This window comes from Lepidothrix coronata, unplaced genomic scaffold, assembly GCF_001604755.1.
Source record: "Lepidothrix coronata isolate B3197 unplaced genomic scaffold, Lepidothrix_coronata-1.0 Scaffold84, whole genome shotgun sequence".
Lineage (NCBI taxonomy): Eukaryota > Metazoa > Chordata > Aves > Passeriformes > Pipridae > Lepidothrix > Lepidothrix coronata.
Window position 1 is genome coordinate 2,884,721 of NW_016690264.1, and position 8,627 is coordinate 2,893,347.

An 8,627-nucleotide genomic window follows, 5' to 3' on the forward strand; every position below is an offset into this window, starting at 1 on the left:
CCCCAAAAACCTCAGAAACCACCCCAGAAACCCCCATACCCCCCCCCCCGCCACCCCCACGGGCGCGCGTGACGGCGGCGTGGGTATCCCCCCACACCCCCCCGGTCTCAGCAGAGGGCCCCGGCGGGGCGGAGGGCGCCGAGCCCCCCGCGGCGGGCGAGGAGCGGACGGTGACGGCACCGCTGGTGCGACCCCCCGGTCCCCCCAAAGAGGCCGCCCCCGAACGGGAGACATGGACCCGGCAGATGGATTTCATCATGTCCTGCGTGGGCTTCGCCGTGGGGCTGGGCAACGTCTGGCGCTTCCCCTACCTGTGCTACAAGAACGGCGGAGGTGAGCCCCGCGCTCGCCCCACGCCGCGGAGGTGCGCCCCGGGGCGCGGGGGGCACCCCCTTCCCCCCGCGGAGTGTATGCGTGGGGGTCACCCCACGCTGGGCCGGCTCGCCCTGCGCCTCCGAGGGGCTCGCGGGCCACCCCGCGGGTGTTCAGTGTCACTCACGGGGCGGGGGGCCGTGGGAGCCCCCCACCACCTGCCCGTGCTGACCTACATCGCTGCGAGGGGAGGGCGCGGAGGCGCCTTCGCCATTCGCTGCGCCCGGGCGGGCGGCGCGGGGAAGGGGGGGAGCGAGAGGGGGGGCCGGGGGGGAGGCAGCGGCTGAGCCGGCCCCCTGCCCCCGGCCCCAGGCGTCTTCCTCATCCCCTACCTGCTCATCGTCTTCGTGGGCGGCATCCCCATCTTCTTCTTGGAGGTGGCTCTGGGGCAGTTCATGAAGCAGGGGGGCATCGCCGCCTGGAACATCGCCCCCCTCTTCACGGGTAACGCCGCACCCGCCCGCGCCCTGCACGTGCCCTGCCTGCACCCTGCCCGCGGCCCCTGCACCCTGCCCAGGGCCCCCGGCACCCTGACTGTGTCTCAACTGCCCGTAGCCTGCTGGGGCCGGCAGCACTCTGCCCACGCCCTGCCTGTTCCCCTGCACCTTGCCCGCGTCCCACTGCCACCCTGCACCCCAGCTAAGGGTGGCAGCTGCCTGCACCTGTGCCCCATGGCACTGTGCAGTGCCCTGCCCGCCTTGCTGCCCCTGTGGCTCCCTGCCTGCATGCTGCTGGATCCCGGGGCTTGCCGGGTCCCCACCTCAGCAGTATCCTGCCGGCTCTCCCCTGGTCCTGTGCCATGCTGCCAGCTGTCCCCACCCCATCCTGTCCCGCCCAGGCTTGCCAGCTCCCCCTGTCCTGTTCCCACCAGCTCCCTGCTGTCCTGCCCGGGGCTGCCAGCTCCCCCTGTCCTGTCCCCCATCAGCTCTCCTCTGTCCTTCCCCATCCCTGCCAGCACCCCGCATCCAACCCCATGCCGGGTGCCAGGTGCCCACAGCTGCCTGCGGGCTCCGATCTCCCCGTGCTCCAGGTTTAGGCATCGCCTCTATGGTGATCGTCTTCTTCTGCAACTCCTACTACATCATGATTCTGGTGTGGGGGCTCTTCTACCTGGTGCACTCACTGACGGACACCCTGCCCTGGGCCACCTGTGGCCACTCCTGGAACACGGACCAGTGCACGGAGCTCTTCAACCCGGACCTCTGCTACAATGTCAGCACTAATGCCACTGCCAGCACTTGGACCTCCAACTTCAGCTGTGCCGACATGACCAACAAACGCTCACCTGTCATTGAGTTTTGGGAGTGAGTGTGGGAACCAGGAGGGTGTTGCCTGGGGCCGAGGGTGTCGCACCAGTGCTCAGCATGGCCCCACTCTGCAGGAACAAGGTGCTGCGGCTCTCTGGGGGCATTGACGAGCCGGGGGAGATGAACTGGCAGATGATCCTCTGCTTGGTCACCACTTGGGTCGTTGTCTACTTCTGCATCTGGAAGGGTGTAAAGTCGACTGGGAAGGTAACATTGGCAGGGGGAGAACACTCATCAAGGCCACTAGCATGGGGGAACAGGACTGTGGCACACAGCACTGCTGGCTCCGGCCCTCCTGTGCCACAGCCCACAGGGGTGCAAGGCCCCTGTACCATGTCTGTCCAGGAGGTGCCACCAGTCGCTGGGGGCATTCACAAGCTTTAGTCCAGTTGGGACACCTGTGGCACATGGCAGAGAGCCCTGGCCCCAGGGGTCTCACAGGCACCCACTGCTCTGCAGATTGTCTACTTCACGGCACTCTTCCCATATGTGGTCCTCATCCTGCTGCTGGTCCATGGGGTAACACTGCCTGGCGCACTGGGTGGCATCGTCTACTACCTGAAACCCGACTGGACCAAGCTGGTTGAGGCACAGGTGAGGGCAGTGGGGAGGGCAGGAGGAGGTTGATGCTGGATACTCCCCTGACACCCTCATCATCCCCCTACACCCTCCCTCATGCCTCAGGTCTGGATTGATGCCGGCACCCAAGTCTTCTTCTCCTATGCCATTGGGCTGGGCGCCCTGACCGCGCTGGGCAGCTACAATCGCTTCCACAACAATTGCTACAGGTAGGGCTGTGCCAGCTGCACGCAATCCCCCTGCTGTGTGTCCCACTGTGCCCCCCCCGCCCCCCCGATGTGAACCCCAGTGCCCCCTGGCAGCTCCTGACCCGCTCTGCCCACAGGGATGCCTACATCCTGGCCGTGATCAACAGCCTCACCAGCTTCTTTGCCGGCTTCGTTGTCTTCTCCGTGCTTGGCTTCATGGCCTCTGAGCAAGGCGTGGACATCTCCAAGGTGGCCGAGTCCGGTGAGTGCCGGGCGGCAGATGCCGACTGGCACTGTGTCCCCTGCGTCACCCCTTGAGTGGCACCCCTGACCTCGCTCTCCCGCAGGTCCCGGGCTGGCTTTCATCGCCTACCCTAAAGCTGTGACGCTGATGCCCTTGTCCCCGCTGTGGGCCACGCTCTTCTTCATCATGCTCCTTGTGCTGGGGCTGGACAGCCAGGTGCTGTGGTGGGCAGGGAGGGGGACAGGGAGAGGATGGGTGGCACGCCCCCACTGAGCCCCACTTTCTGCCACAGTTTGTCGGCGTGGAGGGTTTCATCACGGGCATCCTGGACCTGTTTCCCCAGCCAGGGGCTGGCTCGCTGCGCCGTGAGCTCACTGCTGCGCTCTGCTGCATCGTCTGCTGCCTCATTGACCTCTCCATGGTCACACAGGTGGGGAACATGGCAGGGATACTGCCCAGCCAGCCCCACACCAGGCACCTGCACCTGCTCCCAGGGTGTCACCTCTCATGGGGTCCCAGTGTTGGGTGGGAGCTCCCTGGGGCTGCTGCCCCCCCAGCAGTGGAGCTGCCCATGACATGGGGGTCCCTGTGGTGTGGGGGTGCTGTGGGAGCAGAGTGCCCATGGCGGTGCAGGGTGTCCATGCCAGGTGAGGCACCGGTGCTGGCAAGGCTGTACCAGCGCCGGTGTGGAGATGTGCAGGGCAGCTGGCACAGTACCGGTGATATGGGCGCCTTCCCGGCAGGGCGGCATGTACGTGTTCCAGCTCTTTGACAACTACTCGGCCAGCGGGATCACGCTGCTGTGGCAGGCTTTCTGGGAGTGTGTGGTCATTGCCTGGGTCTATGGTGAGGCCAAGGGTACATGGTGGGGGAGGGGACACGAGGGGACACGGGTGCCCCGCAGAGCCCTGCTGACACCCTCCTCCCCGCAGGCGCCGACCGCTTCATGGACGACGTGGCCCGTATGATCGGCTATCGGCCCCTGCCCGTCATGAAGTGGTGCTGGGCTGTGGTGACACCCCTGGTCTGCGTGGTGAGCAAGGAGGGCCACCGTATGTGGAGACGTGCGTGGGGACACGCGTGGGGACACGGGTGTGCCGCTGCCCCGGGCTGTGCCGCGGGCACGGAGCGCCCCCCGGCGGCTGCTCTGGGCACACGCGTGTCGGGACCGTGGGGCGCGATCGCACGCCGGGGGCCGCGGGGTGACACGCGTGGGGGGCGGGGACCGCCAGCCCCCTGCCCCGCGGGAGCTCACCCCCCACTCCCCACCCAGGGCGTCTTTGTGTTCCACGTGGTGAACTACAAGCCGCTGACCTACAACAAGACGTACGTGTACCCATGGTGGGGGGAAGCCATCGGCTGGGTCCTGGCACTCTCCTCCATGCTCTGCATCCCCTGCACCGTTATCTACAAGCTCCTGCGCTGCAAAGGCTCCTTGCGCGAGGTGAGGGCGGCACAGTGGGGACCCTCCTGACTCTCTCTCCACCTTGGCCAACCCTGTCCGTCTCTCAGTCCTGTCCCCATCCCAGTCCCAGCCCCATTCAAATCCCAGCATTGTCCACATTTCTGTCTTGGTCCCATCCACAGCCAGATCCCTTCCCTGTCCTCATCACTGTCTCAGTCCCATCCATCGCCAGATCCCTTCCCTGTCCCCATCACTGCCTCATTCCCATCAAAATTCCATCCCTGTTCCCGTCACTGTCTCACTCCCAATCTCACCTGAATCCCATCTATGCTTACATCACCATCTCAGTCCTAATCCTGTGTGAATACCATCTCTGTCCCTATCACTCTTTACTCCCAGCCAAGTCCTGTTCACGTCCCCATCACTGTCTCAATCCTGTCTCCATGCAATCCCTGTCCCTCTCTCAATCCCATTTAATCCCTTTCCCATCCTAGGCTGACCCCCATGCAAGTTCCATTCCTATCCTCATCGCTCTCACTCCCATCAAATTCCTATCCCCGTGGCTGTCTCACTCCCAACCTCACCCAAACCCTATCCTTGATGACATCACTTCTTAATCCCGTCACTGCCTCATGTCCCTATGCAATCTCTGTCCCTTTCTCAATCCCATTTCAATCCCCTCCCTGACCCAGTCTGACCTCCATCCCCATCCATACCTGCCCCTTCCCCCATCTCGGTCCCCTCCCTGTGCACTGTGGAGGATTCACTGAGCTGGGTCCAGGCAGTCTCAGTGCTGCCACCCTCGGGTGCTGACACAGCGTCCCCGCAGCGCTGGCAGCTCCTGACCACTCCGATCTGGGGCCAACACCACCTGGAGTACCTGACGCCCGAGGCAGAAGCCAAGCTGCTGGCCCCAGAGCCCCCCAAGGAGAAGGCGACGCTCTTTGAGACTGTGATCTGAGCGTGGGGAGGGTCGCGCTGCTCCCGCCCGCCATAGCAATAATGCCAGCACCGCCTCCCACCCACGCTGCCCCGTGCCCCCCGTGCCACCCCGGCCACCAGCCTCGCTGCAGGGGGGTGAACACAGCGAGGTGGGGGGAGCCGGGGGCCGCGGAGCCAGGGCGGCTGCGGGGCGCGGGAGGGGTCCCCGGCGCAGGGGGAGCGTGGCAGCCCGGGGGGCTGGCAGGGAGGCCGCGGGCCGGGGTAGCGAGTGGGACAGCCCTTCCCCGGCCCCTGCCCGCGGCCCTCACAGCCCCCCATTCACTAACTGCTTCCCGTAGCGTTTGTCTGGTGTAACCCCAACCGCCCCGACATCTGGCAATAAACTGGGAGACCCTGGCAGCCCTGGCACTGCAGGCAGGGGAAGAGGGGCACTGGCAGTGGGCAGCTGGGTGGTGAGATGTGGGGTGGCACTGGCTTTTAGGGGACAAAGGTTTGAGGGGGACAGGGTTCAGGGGTTCAGAGACACCTGGGTTCCTCTCTTGGGGTGACATGGTGGGGACAGGCTGCCAGAGCAGTGGGGTCTCCATCCTCCTCCACCACAGGATGTGGGTGCCCACAGGCTGTACCAAACCCAAGTTCACATGTGGGACTGGAGCACTCCATGCAGCCAGGGCTGGCCCTGCTTATCAGCCTCAAGGGGCAAATTTCGGTCCGGAGGCTTTGAGAGTCCTGACTGTCACCGGGGGTCTGTCAGGATCCAGTTGTACACCACCGGGAGCTACTTGTGTCGACTTCGGGGCTCCCTGCCCTGTGCCACGGGAACAGCCCTGGTCTGGGGAGGGCTGCGTGGACAAGGGGATGAGGCAGCTCGTGGGCCTGGGCATGTAGCCAGGAGAAGCCAAAGGCTCAATCTGCCCCAGATCCCTTGAGCTGCCTAAGCCCTGTCCCAGTGGGTTGCCAGCCAGTGGGGCGCACGTGCCCTGTGCCTCACACCAGCAGATCCCAGGGAGGCCAGTTCCAGTCTGTGCCATGGGAACCCACATGGAGCCCCAAGGAAACCACTGGCATGCTGTGTTTGGAGTGGCTGATAGCCAACCCTGTGCCCTGGCTGGGTGTTGGCATCCTGCCATACCCAGTCTCCCACCTCCAGCAGCACCGTGGCCACCCCAAGGTGTGTGGCTGTCCTGCCCATGAAGGGACAGGGGGAAAAGGTGTCCCCACCTGTCCCAGCCATCCTCGGGCACAGGGCTGGAGCAGCAGTGCCATGTCAGGTGTCCATGTCCAGTGCCTGGGAGCACCATGGTGCCAGAGGCTCTTGTTTCGGGGTGCTGACTCACCCCACCACAGTACCCTCTCACCCCGCTGGGGCAAGCCGGCAGTTCCTGCCCCACCGGCAACGCACACCGTAATTAGTGCAGGCAGGGCGGAAGCATCACTGATAATTGGTGGTGACTCGTTAGTGCTGGAGCGCCACATGCCCAGGGCTCAGCAGGACTTTCCGGCAGGGCTGGTTGGCGAGACTGACTGGCATCCTGGTGCACCAACCGGAGTGCGGGGCCTGGCTGGCTCCCCAACACCAGAGTAGGGACAGGGTTGGGTGTGGGGTGTGGGGGCGAGCACTGTCATCGCCTGCGCTTCGTGCTGCAGCACGCCCCGGTCCCGCCACCACTTCTAAAAGGCACAGCTTCAGGGTGCTGCTGGCACAGACGGTGAGAGCACTGGGACCAGGCAGAGGTGGGAAAAGGACAGGGGATAAAGGGGTGCCAGGGGTTCCTTTTGCTGGCTGGGCTCTCCCCACGGGTCTCCTGTAGCACCCACGTGACCCCATAGGAGGGGACTCGACCTGCGTTGTGCCCTCGCAGGGCAGGTGCCCACAGCACCATGAACCGGATCACGGTGTATGAGCGTGCCAACTTTGAGGGGCTGAGCCGGGAGTTCACCTGCGACGTGCCTGACTTGCATGAGCTGGATTTTGGGAACTGCATCGCCTCCCTGAAAGTGGTGGGGCAGCCCTGGATCGCCTACACAGATGCCAAGTATGAGGGGGAGCCGCATGCCTTTGAGGAGGGCGAGTACCCCTCTGTGGAGCGGCCCAACAGCTTCTCAGCACTGCGCCTCGTTCACCACGACCTGGGGGACCCACAGATCACCCTCTACGAGCACCCCAACTTCCAAGGCGCCTTCAAGGTGGTAACAGAGGAGACCAACTTGGCGTATGGGTACTTCAACGACCGGGTGGCCTCCCACGTGGTGCAGCGAGGAGTCTGGCTGCTTTACCAGAACCCTGGCCGGGGTGGCTGGCACTGCCTGGCATGGCCCGGGGAGCATCTCGCCGACTACAAAGTGGAGCTGAACTTCCAGGCTCGGCTGTCCCACCTGCGCCCACTGCGGCCTGGGAGGCCCCTGGTCTCCGCACGTCTTCTTTGGGAGCAGAAGCGGGTGGAGGAGGAGCGGGAGGTGCTAGTGGATGAGATCGAGGGGGTGAATGAGACAGAGTCGGAGCAGGCGCTGGCAGCCAGCAGCAGCCGGGAGTACGGCACCACGCTCTGGCAGAGCTTCCACTTCAGCAATGCCACCAGCCTTAAAGCTGGGCTCTCCTTCACGCTGACTGTGGAAGCCTCCAACATCTTCACAGTGCAGAAAGGGCACAGCGAGTCCAGCACCCGCCGGCAGCGCGTGGAGGTGCAGCTGCCAGCCAAGATCCCCCCACGCACAGCGCTCAGCATCCAGGTCCTGCGGAAGGAGGTGACGCTCTCTGTCCCAGTTCTGCTCACCATCACCCAGAATGAGGCCGTTCGGACGGAGATGGGCGAGTACCGGAGCATATCAGGGACCAACATCAGTGCCCGCTACAGCCTGAAGCCACTGCCAGCCTCAGGCAGGGAGCAGGCAGCCACTGAGGGGACAAAAACAGTGCCTGGCACCAGGATGGAGCTGTAGCTCTGTGCTGGGGCCGGCCAATGGCTCTGTTCCCTCCATGGTGTGGTACCCCTTTCTGTCCAGTGATTCTGGCTGGCAGGACCTGCCAGTGCCTCCTCCCAGCCAGTGTTTCCAATAAACCCCCTTCCCCAACCACTCAGGTCTCTGCTGCTGCTGGGGCCGGGGTGGGAGTGGGATAAGGTGGACACTGGGCTGGGAGTGCACCGGGCTGGGGGGCCACATGGGGTTGGGGAGGACACGGGGCTGGGGAGGACATCGGGCTGGAGGGGCACAGGGCTAGAAGTGCCAGGCAATACCAGGCTGGGGGAGCTGGCGGGGCACAGGGAAGAGCTGGGGACACCAGGCTGGAGAGGACATCAGACCGGGGGAGCAGGAGGACACACTGGGCTGGGGTTGCCCAGGGTACACCGGTCTAGGGGAGCCTGGGGACACCAGGTTAAGGGGTGTACCGGGGAAGCTGGGGGGACACGGGAGTAGGAAGCCGAGGGACACTGGGCTGGCGCGGACGGGGGAGCCGGGGACACCGGGCCGGCTTGGCCTCGCACAGACCGGGCTGGGGCAGCCACTGCGACCCCCGCCACGCCCCGGGCCCTTGGGCGTGTCCGTCGAGGACACAGGGGGACACCGGCGGGGCAGAACCGGCCGGGTGG

General features: G+C 65.0%; 2 protein-coding genes across 3 annotated transcripts; both read left to right on the forward strand.

Annotated features, from left to right (window-relative positions):
* Positions 1–185: 185 nt before the first annotated feature.
* On the forward strand, positions 186–5,433 carry SLC6A8 (solute carrier family 6 member 8). 2 transcript variants are annotated; one of them, XM_017820631.1, is made up of 13 exons: positions 187–333; positions 685–816; positions 1,403–1,676; positions 1,754–1,886; positions 2,139–2,273; positions 2,364–2,467; positions 2,584–2,708; positions 2,794–2,906; positions 2,983–3,120; positions 3,434–3,536; positions 3,623–3,723; positions 3,964–4,134; positions 4,925–5,433. In XM_017820631.1, exons 1-13 carry the CDS (start codon positions 246–248, stop codon positions 5,054–5,056), a joined length of 1,749 nt encoding a protein of 582 aa, XP_017676120.1. In that variant the 5' UTR covers positions 187–245; the 3' UTR covers positions 5,057–5,433. The 2 variants fall into 2 exon arrangements, with proteins under 2 accessions (XP_017676121.1, XP_017676120.1); XM_017820632.1 differs by lacking the exon at positions 685–816 and having other exon boundaries at positions 186–333.
* Positions 5,434–5,547: 114 nt separating this feature from the next.
* Positions 5,548–8,088, forward strand: LOC108500104 (epidermal differentiation-specific protein-like). The gene has a single exon (XM_017820633.1). The coding sequence runs from the start codon at positions 6,919–6,921 to the stop codon at positions 7,975–7,977; it is 1,059 nt and encodes a 352-aa protein (XP_017676122.1). The 5' UTR covers positions 5,548–6,918; the 3' UTR covers positions 7,978–8,088.
* The last annotated feature ends 539 nt before the right edge of the window (positions 8,089–8,627 follow it).